Here is a 22,484-nt window from a genome sequence, read left to right on the forward strand (position 1 = left end):
ATGTAGGAGGACGCTGGGAGAGCGCAGAAAGGTAATGTTCTGCACCTGCGTGGAATACCCTTTTAATAAAGACCCAGGCAGGGCAGCGAAGAAAAAAAGGAAAAGTGGACAAATCTAATTAGAGTTCACCAATTATTCACTCAAAGAATATGCTCCCCTTGAGTCACTCGATGTAACTGCGCTGTAATCACTTAAAAGTGGGAATGAGAATCCGGGGCCCTCCAGCTGTTGTAAAATTACAATTTCCATCAGGTCTGGACAGCATATTTGGTTTTGAATCCATTTCTTCTGACTTCCACCTCCGATTTGCATTAAAAAAGCATGGAGTTCAGCATGGTCCGCATACTAAAAGCTTTGACTCCTTATAACTACACAAGGCTCATGTGAACCTGTCCTAACAGAGTTCATGAGCAGAAAGAAGTTGCCTCCAAGAATGATTTCCTCTACAGTTTGCACATTAACCCCAGTAGCACATCTGTCCCCAACAGGACTCCTTCCTGATCCCACCAACCTATATAGGAAGAAACTGCACATGTCACGTGACTGCTGCTCTAGACCACGTGACTTCTCTTCGAATCCCCTCCAGCAGCACGCGCCTCTGTATAGATCCTGTTAGTACAGAGGTGGCTGGGCTGCGTTGAGATACACTGCGCATGCTCCGTGCGCTGTACATTGACATGAGCTGAGCACATCTCCCGGGCTCACCTTGTTTCGCACATACTATGCCGGCATGCAGCCTCCTCCCCATTTCCTCCCGGCTTTCATGCAATAGGCTTCTCCCCGCTCCTATGGGCGGCCCCGGTGCAGCTAACATAACTGCATCCTACACAAAGCGCCTCTCTTCCTCCTTCCTTCCTTGTAGTGATCGGTGTGACCCGTCCCTGCCGCCGCCCCAGTCCCCGGTGCACGATCCTTGGAGACAACTAGTGGGTGAGTTCCCAGCAGCCGCAGATGTCACCTGGGCTGTGACCATATATGGCTCCTCTCTATGCCCTGTGCATGTGATGTCATGTGTGGGGGAGCTGGATGATCGGGCTGTGCACAGTCCGATCACTGCCCCTCAATGTGTACAGCTCCCCGGCCACTCAACTTCTCACTGCTTTATCGTCTGAGTAATGTCATTGATTTCCATTAGAAACACTTTAAGGATGACTTCAGACAGGGCTTTTTTATACATGTTTTTCTTTCTTTACATTTAGCCTTTTAGGTATTTTACAGCAGTATAGTTTTCCAGTGTATATGTGGCCATAGATGTATTCATGTCTCATGTTTGTCTCTGTTGGCTACTATTATAGTGTTTTATTGGTATATACAGTCTTCTCCCAACTTGTGGTTGTGTAACCGCTATAGAACTACAACTCCCATCATGCATGGACTGCTGGAAACTCAGTCGTGATAGGAGTTGTAGTTAAATGCACAGATTTGCTCCAACTGTGAAAAATCATCCTTGTGGAAAGTAATTGCCATAGTAATGTTCACTGTATGGCAGGTTACGTATGTGTGTCTGGTTCTGGTCATCCCGGGGCCGCCGCCTCCTCCCATCCGACCAGCCGCTCCCACTCTGGCATAGTCGCTATGTGTACACATCTTATTGCGGCTTATTCCTTTAGGGTGCGTTTACATGTACAGGATCCGCAGCAGATTTGATGCTGTGTTCAGCTATTTAGATGAAATCTGCTGCGGATCCGGTACGTGTGAACGTACCCTTAGGGTGCGTTTACACCTACAGGATCTGCAGCAGATCTGCAGCAGATTTGATGCTGTGTTCAGTTATTTAAATAAAATCTGCTGCAGAAAATCAGCTGCAGATCCTGTAGGTGTGAACGCACCATTAAAGTGTTTTTCTGGGCAAAATGTACTGATGGGCTGTCTACAGTGGAGCAGCTGATCGGCACATGGCGGCTGTCTGCTCCATGACAATAAGTTACTGATGACTAGTGTTCAGGGAACTTTCTGAACTTTTCAGGACCGGCAATGTTCTCCCAACTCCAATGTTCGGCATTTGACTCCTGGAGGCTGGAGAAGTTGGATGCTGCCCAAGGGTTGCCAGGAAAGCATGCATACAGCCTATGTATGGCCTATGGCTGCATCCTTCTTTTCCAGGCAGTCCTCGGTTTGCATCCACCTTCTCCAGGCAGCAGGATTCAAATGCTGATCACCTCTAGTAGTTAGTACTGTTTAGACGTGAGCCAATTCCCAGTAATAACAAAGCGAAGCACTTCATTATCCCTGCAATCCTGGGAAACTTTTCCCAGGACTGGATCCAGCTTTTCCAGGCACCCAGGGAGTCTTTTTTTCTTTCAGATAAACTGGTTTCAGCAATTTATATCAATTTCTAACTTACTTCTATTTAAAAATCTCTAGTCTTCCAGTACTTATCAGCTGCTTTATGTCCTGCAGGAAGGGGTTTATTATTTCCAGTCTGACACCAGTTTATTTGAAAGAAAAATATTTTTGCCATTGTACCCATCAGGCTCTTTAGCGGATTGCCGAGATACTTCACTATTATAACTGTAAATTCGCTCGTCTCTAGTACTGTTGCCTTCCAGCACAGGAGTCCAGGGATTAATGTTTACATTGTGCTTGCATGGTTTTCCTCCCACACTCAGGTAGGTGAATTGTGAGGCTGGGTTCACACAGCGGTTTTGCAGTCTGTTTAACGTGTCCGTTTAATGGAAAAAAAACTGATTCGTTTTTTTTATTGACTTCCATTATAAAAAAAAGGATCAATTTTTTATTTTTTTTTGGCATACAGAAAAACGTGGTTGAACACGTTTTTGTGTACGTTAAAAAGTAAAGCTTTAAAAACAGATCTGTTAAACGGGACTGCAAAAAACAGTGTGAACCCAGCCAAAGTCGTAATGGGGACAAAGACAGATTTGAATGAAGGCGTAAAGTTAGTTGGCACTATATAAATAAAGAAATAATTGACAGATGTTTCTTTTTCATTGAAGTCTATGGCAATTTTTTTTTTTTTTTCCTATGGGGGAATTTTTTTAACTGCTGTTGGATAGTTATACAAATTTGTAATTTACTTCTATTTAAAAATCTCCAGTCTTCCAGTACTTATCAGTCCTGCTGTATGTCCTGTAGGAAGTGGTGTATTTTTCCCATTCTGACACAGTGCTGTCTGCTGCCACCTCTGTCCATGTCAGGAACTGCCCAAAGCAGTAGCAACTCTCCATAGAATAACTGTACTGCTCTGGACAGTTCCTGACATGGACAGAGATGTCAGCAGAAAGCACTGTGACACCAGGGGAAAAAAAATAAAGGGGAGTTAAAGGGAATCGGTCACCATTAGAGATGAGCGAACCGGGTTCGGGTTCGAGTCCATCCGAACCCGAACCGGTATTTGATTAGTGGCGGCTGCTGAACTTGGATAAATCTCTAAGGTTGTCTGGAAAACATGGATATAGCCAATGACTAAATCCATGTTTTCCACATAGCCTTAGGGCTTTATCCAAGTTCAGCAGCCACCACTAATCAGATGTCGAAAGTTCGGGATCGGATCGACTCGAGCATGCTCAAGGTTCGCTCATCTCTACTCACCAACTTAATGGCGCCATATAAATGGTGGGATTATTATTGTATTGTAAAGATGTACAGCGCCAGTGCTGCCTGATTATAATATGGAGAGGCTGTTTCAGCTCTCTACTTGTGAGTACTACATATCATTATTATATTTACTGCTAAGGAAAACTTGTGACATGGTGAGGGATCCAGTCCTACAACTATAAAGAGGTTCATTATCTTGAAAAAATTGCACATGGTTTTCTGACTTTTCAGAGACACACACTTTTTATATATACATATATATGCACTACTGTTCAAAAGTTTGGGGTCACTTTGAAATGTCCTTATTTTTGAAGGAAAAGCACTGTACTTTTCAATGAAGATAACTTCAAACTAGTCCTAACTTTAAACAAATACACTCTATACATTGCTAATGTGGTAAATGACTATTCTAGCTGCAAATGTCTGGTTTTTGGTGCAATATCTACATAGGTGTATAGAGGCCCATTTCCAGCAACTATCACTCCAGTGTTCTAATGGTACAATGTGTTTGCTCATTGGCTCAGAAGGCTAACTGATGATTAGAAAACCCTTGTGCAATCATGTTCACACATCTGAAAACAGTCTAGCTCGTTACAGAAGCTACAAAACTGACCTTTCTTTGAGCAGATTGAGTTTCTGAAGCATCACATTTGTGGGGTCAATTAAATGCTCAAAATGGCCAGAAAAAGAGAACTTTCATCTGAAGCTCGACAGTCTATTCTTGTTCTTAGAAATGAAGGCTATTCCATGCGAGAAATTTCTAAGAAATGTAAGATTTCCTACAACGGTGTGTACTACTCCCTTCAGAGGACAGCACAAACGGGCTCTAACAAGAGTAGAAAAAGAAGGGAGGCCGCGTTGCACAACAAAGCAAGAAGATAAGCACATTAGAGTCTCTAGTTTGAGAAACAGACGCCTCACAGGCCCCCAACTGGCATCTTCATTAAATAGTACTCGCAAAACACCAGTGTCAACATCTACAGTGAAGAGACGGCTGCAGGATTTTGGGCTTCAGGGCAGAGTGGCAAAAAAAAAGCCATATCTGAGAATGGCCAATAAAAAAAGAAAAAGATTAAGATGGGCAAAAGAACACAGACATTGGACAGAGGAAGACTGGAAAAAAGTGTTGTGGACGGATGAATCCAAGTTTGAGGTGTTTGGATCACAAAGAAGAACGTTTGTGAGACGCAGAACAAATGAAAAGATGCTGGAAGAATGCCTGACGCCATCTGTTAAGCATGGTGGAGGTAATGTGATGGTCTGGGGTTGCTTTGGTGCTGGTAAGGTGGGAGATTTGTACAGGGTAAAAGGGATTCTGAATAAGGAAGGCTATCACTCAATTTTGCAACGCCATGCCATACCCAGTGGACAGCGCTTGATTGGAGCCAATTTCATCCTATAACAGGACAATGACCCTAAACACACCTCCAGATTGTGCAAGAACTATTTACAGCAGAAGCAGGCAGCTGGTATTCTATCGGTAATGGAGTGGCCAGCGCAGTCACCAGATCTGAACCACATTGAGCTGTTGTGGGAGCAGCTTGACCGTATGGTACGCCAGAAGTGCCCATCCAACCAATCCAACTTGTGGGAGCTGCTTCTAGAAGCGTGGGGTGCAATTTCTCCAGCTTACCTCAACAGATTAACAGCTAGAATGCCAAAGGTGTGCAATGCTGTAAGTGCTGGAAAAGGTGGATTCTTTGACGAAAGCAAAGTGTGATGTAAAAACAATGTTATTTCAAATACAAATCATTATTTCTAACCTTGTCAATGTCTTGACTCTATTTTCTATTCATTTCACAACGTATGGTGGTGAAGAAGTGTGACTTTTCATGGAAAACACAAAATTGTTTGGTTGACCCCAAACTTTTGAACGGTAGTGTGTGTGTGTGTGTGTGTATATATATAATATATTTATACACACACACAGTGGTACCTTGGTTTAAGAGTAACTTGGATTAAGGGCGTTTTGCAAGAAGAGTTCACAGTTTTCCAAAATTGTAACTTGGTTTAAGAGCATTGCTTTGGTTTAAGGGCTCCTTGTACTGGGTGGGAGGGGGAGTGGGGGAGGGGCATGGTCTGCATAGCAGGGTCTACAGCCCTGTACTTTATCCCATGAAGTCTCCCTCACCTTCCAAATCATAGCAGATTCACTTCAGGCTGGGGCTTGCATCAGGGGACGGGACTGTGGAGGTAATGTCTTTATAGCTGTAACCCCTCTCTCCCCGGACGGGTGCTGCATTTATGTGCCCACATCTGCCCTGCTCATTCCTTGATGCTCCCTGCAGTCTCTTTCAGCTCTTGTGTTTCCCATCCTCTCCATTCCTGATATAATGTGCCTGTACTCACACTCAGCTATACACAGTGCTGCTATAATGTGCCTGCACTTACACTCAGCCAGTTACACTGCTGTATATAATGCTGTAAACTTCCTGATTGGTCCATGCTGAACACACACTCCTCCTCGATTGCTGTCATGTGACCACACAGACCTCTGACAGCAGCCCTGCTTCTATATTCTAGCCTGTTGTCCTAGACTACTGCAATATGGAGATCTGCACCTCCATCCTGTATCTACAAACTGCTGCTGTTTTCTTCAGATTATGCACTTACTATACATTATACTCCACATGCTAATTGCTATACTATACAGTAACTTATAATATGACATATTCAGCTGTTTCTTATTGTTTATTTCATCTGTTCTACATGTTATTCAGAATACAAAAATAATTATTTTTGGGGTGTGGAACCAATTGTCTGCATATTAGTGATTTCTTATGGGAAAATTTGCTTTGGTTTAAAGGAGAAGTCTGGCGCAAAATTTTATTAAAGTATTGTATTGCCCCCCAAAAGTTATGTAAATCCCCATTATACACTTATTACAGGAAATGCTTATAAAGTGCTTTTTTCCCTGCACTTACTACTGCATCAAGGCTTCACTTCCTGGACGACATGGTGATGTCACTTCCTGAATAACATGGTGATGTCACTTCCTGAATAACAAGGTGATGACACGACCCGACTCCCAGAGCTGTGCGGGCTGTGGCTGCTGGAGAGGATGATGGCAGGGGGACACTGAGGGACACAGGGCACTGGAGGGACACTGAGCATCCCTCTGCCATCATCCTCTCCAGCAGCCACAGCCCGCACAGCTCTGGGAGTCTGTTTGTGACATCACCATTTTATCCAGGAAGTAAAGCAGGGAAAAAAGCACTTTATAAGCATTTCTCGTGTGTGTGCTTGTTCTACTGTATGTATGTATGTATGTATGTATGTATGTGTATGTGTGTGTGTGTGTGTGTGTGTGTGTTACCCAAGTGGTGCAAGTCAAAAGCACTATAAAGTGAGCATGCACAAGTCCGATCGTTTGGCGTATGGCCAATGGTTGTATCCATGTGTACTTGGACTCCTTAGGACGGTATCCAACTTCTTCAGCCACCCTTATTAAATGCTGAAAAATCAGGCTTGAGCATGCTCCAGTTGCACTCATCTCTGCTGCACACAGTGTGTACACTATGTGACACTGTACCGGATGCATCTTGTGGACACTGTGGGACACTATACCAGATCCATCTTTTGGACACTGTGGGACATTATACTTCTTGCATCTTGTGTACACTGTGGGATACTATACCGGATGCATCTTGTGTACACTGTGGGATACTATACCGGATGCATCTTGTGTACACTGTGGGATACTATACCGGATGCATCTTGTGTGCACTGTAGAACACTATACCGGATGCATTTTGTGGACACTGTGGGACATGATACCGGATGCATCTTGTGTACACTGTGGGACACTATACTGGATCCATCTTGTGTACACTGTGGGACACTATACCAGATGCATCTTGTGGACACTGTTGGACACTATACTGCATGCATCTTGCGGACACTGTGGGACATTATACTACATGCATTTTGCGTACACTGGGACCCTATACTGCATGCATGTTGTGGACACTGTGGGACACTATACCGGATGCATCTTGTGACACTGTGTAACATTATACTGGATCTTATGTACTGTATACTATGTGACACAATACCAGATGCATCTTCTGTACACTGTGGGACACGATACTGCATGCATCTTGTGGACACTGTGAGACACTATGCCGCATGCATGTTCGGTACTCTGTAGGACACTATACTGCATGCATCTTGTGGACACTGTGGGACACTATGCTGCATGCATCTTGTGTACACTGTGGGACACTATGCCGCATGCATCTTGTGGACACTGTGGGACACTATACCGCATGCATCTTATGTACACTGCGGGATACTGTACCGCATGCATCTTGTGACCCTGTGTAACATTATACTGGATCTTGTGTATACTATGTGACACTGTATTGAATCCATCTTGTGGACAGTGTGGGACACTATCTAGGATGCATTTTGTGACACTGTGAAACATTATACTGGATCTTATGTATATTTTATGTATATTATGTGACACAATACCAGAAGCATCTTCTGTACACTGTGGGACACGATACCAGATGCATCTTGTGGACACTGTAGGACACTCTACTGCATGCATCTTGTGGACACTATACTGCATGCATCTTGTGGACACTGTGGGACACTATACTGCATGCATCTTGTGGACACTGTGGGACACTATACCGCATGCATCTTGTGGACACTGTGGGACACTGTACCGCATGCATCTTGTGGACACTGTGGGACACTGTACCGCATGCATCTTGTGGACACTGTGGGATACTGTACCGGATGCATCTTGTGGACACTGTGGGATACTGTACCGGATGCATCTTGTGGACACTGGGATACTGTACCGGATGCATCTTGTGGACACTGTGGGATACTGTATTGGATGCATCTTGTGGACACTGTGGGATACTGTACCGGATGCATCTTGTGGACACTGGGATACTGTACCGGATGCATCTTGTGGACACTGTGGGATACTGTACCGGATGCATCTTGTGGACACTGGGATACTGTACCGGATGCATCTTGTGGACACTGTGGGATACTGTACCGGATGCATCTTGTGGACACTGTGGGATACTGTACCGGATGCATCTTGTGGACACTGGGATACTGTACCGGATGCATCTTGTGGACACTGTGGGATACTGTACTGGATGCATCTTGTGGACACTGTGGGATACTGTACCGGATGCATCTTGTGGGATACTGTACCGGATGCATCTTGTGGACACTGTGGGATACTGTATGCACAAGCCAAAAAGACAGAAATGGCTGCACATTGCACCCATGGCTGACACGAAAGCTTATTAAGCTACATTTAAAACCAACATCAGAAGTTAGTATATAATTTGGCCAAACCATATTGCCTCATGTACCACGTGCAGGTCTCTGATACACATGAGTCCCTAACCAAAAAACATCACTGTGACGGTCAGCGACCACAATCCCCGTAAAACGTGTGCAAGCAGAGAAGGGGGGCCACGGAATGGCCCTGCAACCCCATTGTAACAGGACCAGACCCTAAAGGGCCCCCCCCGGACCCCGCAGGTGCCACCGGCGGAAAAAGTGGACGCCAAGCAACACAAGTGTGAACAAGCTCTTACCTCTCTCCATTCCTCTGAAGGTAGAATGGGAGAACACTAGGAAATCCTCCCCTTATGTGCACAGGTGCTTCCTGCTAATTTGGATCACATGGGTCTTACACAGCACGAGTGCTAGCCACAATGAAAAAAGGGACAGAATACATAAAATACGCAAAAGCCAAAAATACAGAAATGGCTGCACATCGCACCCATGCATCGCACATCCCATCCCAAACTGGGGGATACTGTACTGCTTGCATCTTGTGGACACTGTAGGACACTGTACTGCATGCATCTTGTGGACACTGTGGGATACTGTACTGCATGCATCTTGTGGACACTGGGATACTGTGCCGGATGCATCTTGTGGACACTTTGGGATACTGTACTGCATGCTTCTTGTGGACACTGGGATACTGTGCCGGATGCATCTTGTTGACACTTTGGGATACTGTACTGCATGCTTCTTGTGGACACTGGGATCCTGTGCCGGATGCATCTTGTGGACACTGTGGGATACTGTACTGCATGCTTCTTGTGGACACTGGGAAACTGTGCTGGATGCATCTTGTGGACACTGTGGGATACTGTACCGCATGCATCTTGTGGACACTGGGATACTGTACCGCATGCATCTTGTGGACACTGTGGGACACTGTACCGCATGCATCTTGTGGAGACACTGTGGGATACTGTACCGCATGCATCTTGTGGACACTGGGATACTGTACCACATGCATCTTGTGGACACTGGGATACTGTACCGCATGCATCTTGTGGACACTGGGATACTGTACCGCATGCATCTTGTGGACACTGGGATACTGTACCGCATGCATCTTGTGGACACTGTGGGATACTGTACCGCATGCATCTTGTGGACACTGGGATACTGTACCGCATGCATCTTGTGGACACTGGGATACTGTACCGCATGCATCTTGTGGACACTGTGGGATACTGTACCGCATGCATCTTGTGGACACTGTGGGATACTGTACCGCATGCATCTTGTGGACACTGTGGGATACTGTACCGCATGCATCTTGTGGACACTGTGGGATACTGTACCGCATGCATCTTGTGGACACTGTGGGATACTGTACCGCATGCATCTTGTGGACACTGTGGGATACTGTACCGCATGCATCTTGTGGACACTGGGATACTGTACCGCATGCATCTTGTGGACACTGGGATACTGTACCACATGCATCTTGTGGACACTGGGATACTGTACCACATGCATCTTGTGGACACTGTGGGATACTGTACCGCATGCATCTTGTGGACACTGTGGAATACTGTTCGGCATGCATCTTGTGGACACTGGGATACACTATGCTAGATGAAGCAAGCATGGCACAGTTTCTGTAAAAAATACAGACCCGTTTTTCTAATCGCACTTGGCTTCTAAGTGACATGACGTAATAAAGACAAATGAACCAAATGTGAAGCAACCATTTCTCTTCTGTGCAGTGTCTGAAAGGGATCATCGCTCTCTTCTAATGTGATGAAGCTGTCAGCAGGAAGGTGTGGGTGGAGGGAACGGCTGGTCGCTTCCGTAAATCTTGCTTCCTGCTTTCTATATGTATCACTCAGGAAGGGATCTGTGTCTTGTTTATTCAAGAGTGTGTGGAGGGAATCCCTGCAAGTATAATCCACTAGAGAAGGAATCCTACCTTATTGTACAAGCATCCTGAACCAGACGTTTAGCAGGTAGAAGGTAGTCCTCAGTTGTCAGCTACAGCATCGTGACCTTCTGTGTGTAATTCTGGTCATACAGCAGGATCTATATTAGTAGCGTTCTCTCAAAGGGGTACTCCGGTGGAGGTTTTTTTTCCCAAATCAAATGATGTCAGAGAGTTATGTCCAATTTGTAATTTAAAAATAGCAACCCTTTTAGTACTAATAAGCTGCTGTATGTCCTGCAGGAAGTGGTGTATTCTCTCCAGTCTGACATGGTGCTCTCTACTGCCACCTCTGTCCATATCAGGAACTGTTCAGAGCAGGAGAGGATTTTTGTGGGGATTTGCTAGTGCTCTGGACAGTTCCTGACAAGCACTCAGGTGGCAGTAGAGAGCACTGTGTCAGACTGCTAAGTATACACCACTTCCTGCAGGACATACAGCAGCTGATAAGTACTGGAAGACTGAAGAAATAGTAGTAAACTTTAAATCTGTAGAACTTTGTGAAACCAGTTGGTTTGAAGGGGGAAAAAATCACCCTTTTTCATTCCTTTAAAGCAGTGCTTCTTAAACTTTTTCTACTGGAGCCTCACCCAACAGACCAAGGCAATGCCTGGGCCTCACCAGACTGACCATGAGGGTGCCTAGGTCTCACCATCTGTGGTAAAAGTCCATTTAAAAGCTGAGAATAATGCTAGGGCAGGGCCGCTTTAACCAGAGGGCACATGGTGCACGTTCATCGGGCCCACTGGTTAAAGGGGCCCCCCAAGCAGGCCGGCCGTTGCTATGTGCGACCAATGCGGTCGCACAGGGCTCCGGCCATCAGCCTGTCAGGGGGGAGCGCCATGGATGGGTAATCTACTTACCCCTCCATGGCGCCCCCTGCAGGGCCCTGGCGTTTGCTGCTGCCCCCGCCCGCTGCTGCTGCTGCGGCGCTTCAGCAGCGACACTGACAGAGAGAGAGCCATTGGCTCCCTCCCTGTCAGTCACTCTTGTGGCCGCACTTCCTGCGGTCACAAGAGGCCGCACTCACCCTCTAGCGCCCGACGTCACTAGAGCGTCGGCGCGAGGGTAAGGGGAGTGCAGCCTCTTGTGACCACAGGAAGTGCGGCCACAGGAGGGAAGAGAAGAGGAACGCGTGGATCCAGGTGAGTAACAGTGTTTGTTTTTTTCAATGTTATATGTTAGGGGGAGCTATATACTATGGGGGGGGGGCACAGGGGGCTATATACTATGGGGGGCACAGGGGGCTATATACTATGGGGGGCACAGGGGGCTATATACTATGGGGGAGCACAGGGGGCTATATACTATGGGGGAGCACAGGGGAGCTATATACTATGGGGGAGCACAGGGGAGCTATATACTATGGGGGAGCACAGGGGAGCTATATACTATGGGGGAGCACAGGGGAGCTATATACTACTGGGGAGCACAGGGGGCTATATACTACTGGGGAGCACAGGGGAGCTATATACTATGGGGGAGCACAGGGGGCTATATACTACTGGGGAGCACAGGGGGCTATATACTACTGGGGAGCACAGGGGGCTATATACTATGGGGGAGCACAGGGGGCTATATACTATGGGGGAGCACAGGGGGCTATATACTATGGGGGAGCACAGGGGGCTATATACTATGGGGGAGCACAGGGGAGCTATATACTATTGGGGAGCACAGGGGTCTATATACTATTGGGGAGCACAGGGGTCTATATACTATGGGGGAGAGCACAGGGGGGCTATATATTATGGAGAGCACAGGGGGCTATATACTATTGGGGGAGAGCACAGGGGGGCTATATACTATTGTGGGAGAGCACAGGGGGGCTATATACTATTGTGGGAGAGCACAGGGGGGGGCTATATACTACTGGGGAGAGTGCACAGGGGGGGGCTATATACTAATGGGGGAGCGCACAGGAGGGCTGTATATAACTGGAGGAGCACATGAGGGTCTATATACTACAGGGACACCTTAAAACTATGGAGGCACAGAGGGGTGTAACTACTGTATAGGGGTACAAGGGACCTAACTACTGTATGTGTTGGAGCCTAAAATATTTGTCTGGCAGATTCTGGAGAGAAGATTCACAGCCAGGGGAAGACTTCAAGGTGGCCCAGGCTGGCTGGAGAGAAAAAGAAAAGGTGACAGACTCTGATCGGAGAAGACGCCCCCGGTGAGTCACTGGATGTAACTGCACTCTGTTATAGGGTTGTAGTGTTAGGCCTTATTCACACGTTCCGTAATTTACGGATCCGTATTTCCGTATCCGAGTTAGTGCACATTGAAGTCTATTGGGCTATTCACACGATCAGTAGCAGAAATGGATGAAAATCAATCCGTAAAAAAAAAGGACATGTCCTAGTGCGGACCGGGTGCGGACCCAGATTTTTTCACGGATGCTCTCATTGACATCAATTGTCTACGGATTGTTTGCGGATTGCAACATGTTTGGCATTCGTATTTCCGTAGAAAAATATGGATAACTCATGCTCCTATTGTGCACAGCAGTATATAGAAGTGCTGGGATCTATAGTTCTCCGGATCTCCGGGCGGACAGCTGACGGAATTCCGCGGACATTTTCCGCGAGAATTCCTCAGTCTGAACCCGCCCTATAGCAGAATCAGTAGACGAATGTATTGAGGCAGTGTTGGTGATGGTATATCAGAGAGCTGGGATCTGTAGTACTCCACAAGGTGAAGACCATACAGAAGGGTGCCTGCTCGGAACATTACATACTTTATATTGTGCCGAATTTAGCTGACAGGCCATTCATTCACTGCTCACAGTCTCTTAATTGATTCATTGATACTTTCCTAACCACATAGTAAACACCAATTTATTGAGCTAATTGGTAATGATGATTGGCAGCTGGGCTACAAAGGTACAAGTACCAATTACCTCAATAAATTGGGGTGTTCATTGTAAACACCCCAATTTATTGAGGTAATTGGTACTTGTACCTTTGTAGCCCAGCTGCCAATCATCATTACCAATTAGCTCAATAAATTGGTGTTTACTATGTGGTTAGGAAAGTATCAATGAATCAATTAAGAGCACTGAAGGCAGAACGGCACAGGAGGATCGCATAGGAGATCGCATCCTTACCGCAGGAGGGGTCTGATGATGCCGCCGGAGGGGGTCTGATGCCGCCGGAGGGGGTCTGATGCCGCAGAGGGGGTCTGATGATGCAGGAGGGGGTCTGATGCCGCCGCAGAGGAGGTCTGATGATGCCGCAGGAGGGGGTCTGATGCCGCCGCAGGAGGGGGTCTGATGCAGCCGCAGGAGGGGGTCTGATGCAGCCGCAGGAGGGGGTCTGATGCAGCCGCAGGAGGGGGTCTGATGCAGCCGCAGGAGGGGGTCTGATGCAGCCGCAGGAGGGGGTCTGATGCAGCCGCAGGAGGGGGTCTGATGCAGCCGCAGGAGGGGGTCTGATGCAGCCGCAGGAGGGGGTCTGATGCAGCCGCAGGAGGGGGTCTGATGCAGCCGCAGGAGGGGGTCTGATGCAGCCGCAGAGGGGGTCTGCCATTCATTCACTGCTCAGTTGAAGTCTGGTCCAGCAACGGATGGAATACGGATGGAATACGGATGGAATACGGATGGAATACGGATGTCCAATCTGCAATTTCTCACGGGTTGTTTCAGGACCAGAAAAAAATACTGAACGTGTGCATAAGGCCTTAGGGGTCATGATGTGGCGGTATTATGTAATGGTATCATTGGTGATATCTTTCTGTTTTGTTTAGTGCAGTTTTTATGTAATATGTAATCACTGTATGGTGGAAATAGTGTTATACGGTAACTACTGTATGTATTGGGGCTCTTGATACAGTGTGGGGGCAAATTCAGTACATTATACAATGTGCCGAAAGGAAAGGGGGGGCCCACTCTTGAGGGCTGTGCACTGGGCCCACCAATGTATTAAAACGGCCCTGTGCTAGGGCTACCTGTCACCCATCTCCCAAGCTCTATATACCAACAAAGCAAGTACAAAATAAATTAATAATGTTGCTAAAATAGAGATTTCTGCAAACAGCAAAAGGACTGTTCAGATCATAGTAACTTTGTGAAAACCGGCTCCTCAGCTGGGCCTCACCAACAACTAGGGGGCGCCTCACAGTTTGAGAAGCACTGCTTTAAAGGCTGCCATGTGATGTTGCAGGGAAAATACATAGCCAGCTGAATTCCTGGGCAAAGTCATCTGTCTGCAGGGATAACTGCAACCAGACAGGAGTTGTCTCTGAATTGTAATACAAATTTATATAAAAATGGTTATTGTAGAAAACCCACTAGGATTTAATACAGGTGAATAACTGAGTTATGTTGTTTCAGGTTGATAACAATGAATGTAGATCATGAAGTTAGTCTTCTTGTGGAGGAGATCCGTCGCCTTGGCACAAAAGGTAAATGCTAGATGACATTACTATAGGTTTTTAGTATTAAAATACCGTTCATGCTAATTTAAATGAAGGTAGGTGCTAGGAAGGCCCACAGTGCACCAAAGGAACTCATTAACATATTTGTTTTGGATGGAATTTAGCAAAAAGGACAGGACATAGAAATATAACAGAAGCAGTGCCGGAAATGGGAGGTTAATGGCTACAGGGAGATATCAGCAGGTTTGTATTGATGAAGCTGCTGATAGTTTACTTTTTAGGGTACAAACACCGTATACGCAGCAGATACGCAGCAGATCTGCAGCAGATTTGATGGTGCAGATTTGATGCTGTGTTTAGCTATTTAGATCTAATCTGCTGCGTATTTGTTGCGTATCGCAGCAGTAAATACGCTGCGTATACGTTGTGTTTATACCCTTAGGGTGTGTTCACACCTACAGGATCTGCAGCAGATTTGATGGTGCAGATTTGATGCTGTGTTCAGTTATTTAAATGAAATCTGCTGCAGATCTGCTGCGGATCAGCAGCAGAAAATCAGCTGCAGATCCTGTAGGTGTGAACGCACCATTAAGGGGGTTTTCACACATATGGGATCCGCAGCTAATTTGATGGTGCAGATTTGAAGTTGCAGATTCAAAGCAAATCAAATCTTCTGCAGATCTGCTGCGGATCCTGTACCGCACATGCAGGATCTGTAGCAGATTTGCTTTGAATTTGCAACTTCAAATCTGGTGCAGATCCTGTACGTGTGAACGCACCCTTAGGCTGGGTTCACACTACGTATATTTCAGTCAGTATTGTGGTCCTCATATTGCAACCAAAACCAGGAGTGGATTAAAAACACAGAAAGGCTATGATCACACAATGTTGAAATTGAGTGGATGGCCGCCATATAACAGTAAATAACGGCCACTATTTCAATACAACAGCCGTTGTTTTAAAATAACAGCAAATATTTTCCATTAAATGACGGCCATCCACTCAATTTCAACATTTTGTGAACAGAGCCTTTCTGTGTTTTTAACCCACTCCTGGTTTTGGTTGCAATATGAGGACCACAATACTGACTGAAATATACGTAGTGTGAACCCAGCCTCAGGGTAGTTTCACATGTACCAGATCCACAGCGGATTTCACGCTGTGGGTTTGCAGCGAAATCCGATGCGGATCCAAGTAGTGTGAAGGTCTATGGGTTACATATGTAACCTGGCCCTTTTAATCCCTGCAGCCCTGGCCCAGAGCAAACATTACCTGCTCCAGGCTCCTGCTTGCTTCGGGGCCTCCCAGCATCTTCGGGTGATCAGCCAATCGGTGCGCTGTCCCACCGCAGCGCACTGATTGGCTGACCACCGGGAGATGCCGGGGGGCTCCGAAGCAAGCAGGAGCCTGGAGCAGGTGATGTATGCTCCAGGGCTGCCCCCTGCCCAGATTATACATTACCTGCTCGGCGCCGCGGCTGTGTGAGGTTCCCGACTCCCCTCACTCCTCAACAGCCAATCAGTGCACGGCAGCACTGATTGGCTGATGAGGGGCGAGGGAAGGCGGAAGCTTCACACAGCCGCGGCGCCGAGCGGGTAATGTATGCTTCGGGCCGGGGCTGCGGGCGGCCGAGAGTTAAAGGGGCCGGGTCACATCTGCAGCGGAATTAATATTTCGCTGCAAACTTGCAGGGTGAAATCTGCTGCTGATCTGGTACATGTGAAGGCACCCTTAAAGTGTTTTCTGGGGGGAATAAAAAACAGCCTGTACTGCCTCCCCGTGTAGTAAAACAATGACATACTTACCCCCTCAATTTCCTACTGCTGTGCCATCTCCAGTCTTTGTTGTGTTCATGTGCTTCCAGCTTCTGATGGCTTCCCGCTCAGCTCTGTGTTTAAGAACACAGAGAAAACTGGAAGATCAAACAGCCAGAGCAGTGTGGGAGCGATAGAAGTAAGCATTGGCTCTGTTGTTTTCCTGCACAGGCAGGCAGGTCAGTTTTATATTTACCTGGAAACCCCTTTAAGGATAATAAAGGTGCCTCTTATTACTCCTGGTTCAAAAATACTAATGTCTGTGCAACAGTAGTAATGATTAGAGATGAGCGAACCGGTTCGGCCGGTATGGGATCTGGTCCGGATTTTCCCAAAAATCCGAGTCCGATTGGATTCAGATTTTTGGAAATCCGCTCCGATTTATTTATTTTTTTCCCTTGCTTTTTAAAATGGCAGTCGCCATTCTAGAAAGCAGGAAGTGTTCCGGGCGGGAAAAGCGCTTTCCCATGATGCCGGGAACACATCCAATCAGCAGGGATCTTGCACTAGCCCACCTACTGTGTGACATTGGTATTGCTTTAAAAGGAGCGGTCACATGACCGCACCACGCAGTGTGTAGAGGAGAGAGAGAGAGAGGAAGCAAGCTGCTGTTGTGGGACTCCTTGGCATCTGTTCACAATAGACAGGTTGCATGCACCAGGTGAGAGGTGGCAATGTGTTATGGTTTGCAGCTTAACTGTTGTGTGGTAATAGTATGGTTCCATATTACCATCCTGTGTAAATGCATTGTATAAGTTGTATCAAGCACTCTTTTGCCTATACCCCTAATGCAGCAAGGAGCGGCCCCTACTAAACTTCATTAGCAGTTACGGCAACATTTCCCCATGTCCCCTCTTCTTCCTTAGCAGTCACAATCCCCAGTTCTTCCTCTTTGTCACTTAAAGGGAATCTAGCTGCAGATTAGGCAGATCTAACCTGCCGATAGCTTTAAATAAGGCAGGGGACATACTTATATGAATGCACTTCTCTTAGGGTTTATTTACACAGAAAGATTATCTGACAAATATTTGAAGCTAAAGCCAGGAACAGACTATGAACAGAGAACAGGTCATAAAGGGAAAGCCTGAGATTTTTCCTTTTTCAAATCCATTCCTGGCTTTGGCTTCAAATCTTTGGCATTTTTTTTTGTCAGATAATCTTTCTGTGTAAATGGACCCTATCACTTCCCTGTACACAGCCCTATATCAGTCTCACCTGCTGCTAGATCTACCTTTATGCTAAGTTTACACGAGGCGATTATTGGCCCGATCGTACGATTAACGATTTCAAAGTAACGGTTTTTTTTATAACGATCAGCGTTTAGATGGTACAATATATAGAACGGAAAAATCGTTTTGCGATCGTTTTGCACTGATTGGCTGAAGGGGAGCCGTTTGAAATTCCGATCAGAGCGGCGGCGGCGATCAAGCCGGCGCAGGGGGCTGCGGATGAGTGGGGAGCCGGGCTGCTAGCGGGAGGCCGGGCGTCCGGACTATCGCGCGACGACTGTTTACACGGAACGATCGGCGAATTTTTTGCGATTGACGAACGACGATTTATGAACATGTTAAAAGATCAAAATGAACGATTTTTCGATCGTTCGCCGTGTTTGCACGTACGATTATCGTTTGAATTCAATCGTTATCGCGAAAATTCGCCCAATAATCAGTTCGTGTAAACGTAGCATTAGGGTCCATTTACACAGAAAGATTGAAACATGTCGGCTTTTCCTGTGTATGTTTGCGAGTTTGCAGCAAAACCCGCTGCGGATCCTGGTGTAATGAAGGCCTATGGGGTCCCACACGCACAGCGAAATTTTCATTCAGCTGCATATATGTGACCCGGCCCCTTTAACCCCCGGCCCGCAGCATACATTACCTGCTTGGCGCCGCGGCTCTGTGAAGCTCCACCTGCTTCAGGCTCCTGCTTGCTTCGAGGCCTCCCGGCATCTCCCGGCGGTCAGCCAATCAGTGCGCTGCCATGGGGCAGCGCACTGATTGGCTGACCACCGGGAGATGCTGGAAGGCCCCGAAGCAAGCAGGAGCCTGGAGCAGGTGATGTATGCTCTGGGCTGCGGGCGACGGGGGGTTAAAGGTTCCTGGGTTACATATCCGCAGCGGAATGAAAATTGCGGATCCGGTACATGTGAAGGTACCCTAAAGGGGTTATTCAGCGCTACAAAACCATGCCCACTTTCTTCCAGAGAGAGCACCATTCTTGTCCCCAGTTCAGGTGAGGTTTGCAATTAAGCTCCATTCACTTCAATGAAACTAATTGGAGCGATAATTTGCGCAATCGAACGATTAACGATTTCAAAGTAACAATGTGTTTTTTTTATAACTATCAGTGTTTAGATGGAACGATAAATTGTTTAAAAACATTTGTTATTACGAACGATGAAAGATCACGATGAACGATTTATCGCTCGCCGCTTGATCGTACGCAGTGTTTGCAGGAGGCGATTATTGCTCAAATGTGATCGTTATCGCAAACACCCCACCCAAACTGGAGACGAGTGGGGCTATCTCTGGAATAAAGTGACAATGTTTTTGTAGCGCTGGATAACCCCTTTTAATTATACTTCATGCACATAAATGTGTTTTTCCTCAAAGTGTGGTTTGCTGCTCCTGTGGACCTATGAGAAGTCGGGTGACCTAGCCAAGTAGTAGGTGGTGTAAATACATTCTAAAATAGACTGTATCACTGTATAATCTGAAGCATTCCAGGAGAACACGCCTGGTTTGGTCAGGCTTGTCCACACAAGCGTTTTCACTTGCTTCAATCTAAATGGAATGTACAGTAGGTGAAATGTTCTGCACTGAAAAGTTCTCAGAATCGGATAGTTTGCCATTTCCTATGTTTATCTGGCAGATAATGCAAATGTTAAGTACAGTATATTATCTTGATACTTATAAGTTGTAGGCCTGGTTACAAGTTAGGTTACCCAAACACGTTAGACGAGCACTCGCTCTGCCAGCGGCTACCTTTCCTGACCCCCTTCTCAGTACAAGTGCATGCTTCTGTCAGCCAAGTATACATGTGTTGTTAATAGGGAGAGGAGAATACAATGCTGCCAGACCCCTGTATACATTACAGGGGTTGTCCGGGGAGCAGGAGATACCTTCTACCCGCTGGCGCTCACTTTCTGACATTCCGTATCTCTGAAGTAAGCCTAGCTGCACAGTGTCCCCAATTATGCAGAGATGCTGTGCAGCTATTGGACATTGCATGCGATGATTGTGAACTAGACCCATCATCTTGCAAAGAACAAGCCCTGCTGCAGATGCATTCATGGAGATAAAAAAAAGTAAGGAAAAAGATGGTCAGGTCTTCATAGGGTTAAAGGAATCAGGGGGAGTTCCCGCATGGCTATAGAGATGAGCGAACCTCAAGCACACTTTGGTTCCTAAACCCAAGCGTGAAACTCGAGAAGCAGCCCTGAGGCTGTCTGGAAAAGATGGATAGGGCCTATGGCTGTATCCATGTTTGCCCGGATTCCCTAGGGCTGCGTCCAACTTGTTCAGCCACCGCAAATCATATGCTGCACGCTCTGGTTCGGTTGCACCCAAGTGTACTCTAGGTTCACTCATCTCAAGTCTAAAGTGTGTAAAAGGTCTCGACCATCAGACACCGAAGGTAATTGAGTCATCTGTTCTATATTGTTTAACCTGTAGAATCTTCTCCAAATAATTTTTTTTTTTTTCAGGCAGTGATGGAAAACTTAGCGTAAAGTTTGGTGTGTTATTCAATGACGACAAATGCGCTAATCTATTTGAGGCTCTAGTAGGAACCCTTAAAGCAGCGAAACGGAGGAAAATCATAACATACGATGGAGAATTACTTCTACAAGGTGTTCATGACAACACTAACATTGTGTTACTTCAGGATTAGAGGAGAATCACTGGTGTATGTGGTTTTCCTAATGCAAGACAAAAGGTGCTCACCATAGTGGATTGGGTGCACAGTCAACAGCTGAGATTGTATTTTTCTAGTGGGACATCTGTAATACATTTCCAGTGCATTTTTTGTTTTTTTTTTAAACATACATTCCTTTTGTAACCTGAAAGGACCACAATGCAATAAAATTTCTGAAGAATTATTCTAAAATCGTATTGGGTTTTTGTTGACCTCAAATGTTTGATGTTCTGTATTGTATCTATGGGTTGTCCATATGTTTTTTTTATTAGTTATTTTGCACATAACAGATGTTGGGTTTTCAATGTGTGAATATCATGTAAACCAGCAACGGGTTCAGGATGGTGAAAGGCGGTAGTGATGGTGCCAGCTGTCCTGAGTGTGTGCCTACATTCTGTTCATTGAAGCTCTCTGCTTTCTTATTGAGTTGTGGTGTCTTGCAAACTTTCATCATTTTCTTGAAAACTACTGAAACTGAAAAATAAATCTAAAAACTGAGAAACCACACAGACATGACAATTTTATGAATGGTTGGGGTCTCAGTGCTAAGACCCCCCACTGATCACTAGCTGGGAGAAGAGTTCACGCTCCAGCTTGTCCCTCGATCTGATTTGTATCAAAAGAGGGGCTATGTTGTAAAGTCAGGAGTGTTGCTGGAAATGCAAATAAAAGTGTAAATCTTTAATTCTAACTTATCTGTGTCTGCTCCTCTCCAGGATTTGGACATAAATATCATGTGTGATCCAGCCTATGGCTATGTGCACACTGACTTTTTTGGTCCATGTTTTTAACCTCAGAAAAATCAATTTATTTTTTTTCATTGCATTTCTTGATGTGATTAAAAAACCAAGATGTAATAAGATGTAAATGATCAGATAATGGGCCTTGCTCCAGTTCCGTAGGTGGTCTGTGTGGTCGCTCTGACCTCTCTGAGGATACCTGGCCCTGTATGCAGCAAGCTGTGATGTTCTTTGTGTTCTGATATCTTTTCTAGTAGAGCTGCAGAAGCAGCTAGTCCTCTATACACTGCAGAGAATACAATTCTGGTAAAAGTCTGAGAGCAAATCCTTAAAGAAATGGACATACTCTCAAAAAAAAGTATATATATTAATGTATATTGTATATTCTCTGCAATATTGTATATTCTCTGTAATGGTGTGTTTACACAGAGAGATTTATCTGACATCTTTCAAGCCAAAGCCAGGAACAGACTATAAACAGAGAATAGGTCATAAAGGCAAGACTGGGATCTATCCTGTTTTCAAATCCATTTCTGGCTTTGGCTTTAGAAACCTGTCAGATAAATCTCTGTGTAAATGCACCATACTCTTTCTTGAAATCCCATTCTGCAAGGCAATCCTAAACTGCCAGTAAAGAGAAGCAAGTGCGGTGGCACTTCACTGGCTGAGCTGCTCCTCTAGGCAGGGCCGTCTTAACAGCATTATGGGCCCCTGGGCAGAGGTGCGAATTGGGCCCCACCCCCCGCGGCCGCCGCCATCAAAAGCCCCCATCTTTGCAACCCCGCCCCTAGCCAGTACAATTACGTACAATAAAAAATACTAATTATTGTTAAC

The 22,484-nt window shown here is 46.0% G+C and overlaps 1 protein-coding gene across 1 annotated transcript; it reads left to right on the plus strand.

Moving 5' to 3' along the window:
* The first annotated feature begins 680 nt into the window (after positions 1-680).
* Positions 681-21,102, plus strand: ABRACL (ABRA C-terminal like). Its single transcript, XM_069973750.1, has 3 exons — positions 681-930; positions 15,138-15,208; positions 20,702-21,102. Exons 2-3 carry the CDS (start codon positions 15,148-15,150, stop codon positions 20,884-20,886), a joined length of 246 nt encoding a protein of 81 aa, XP_069829851.1. The 5' UTR covers positions 681-930; positions 15,138-15,147; the 3' UTR covers positions 20,887-21,102.
* Positions 21,103-22,484: the final 1,382 nt, after the last annotated feature.

Source organism: Dendropsophus ebraccatus, chromosome 6, assembly GCF_027789765.1.
Source record: "Dendropsophus ebraccatus isolate aDenEbr1 chromosome 6, aDenEbr1.pat, whole genome shotgun sequence".
In the NCBI taxonomy this organism is placed as follows: domain Eukaryota; kingdom Metazoa; phylum Chordata; class Amphibia; order Anura; family Hylidae; genus Dendropsophus; species Dendropsophus ebraccatus.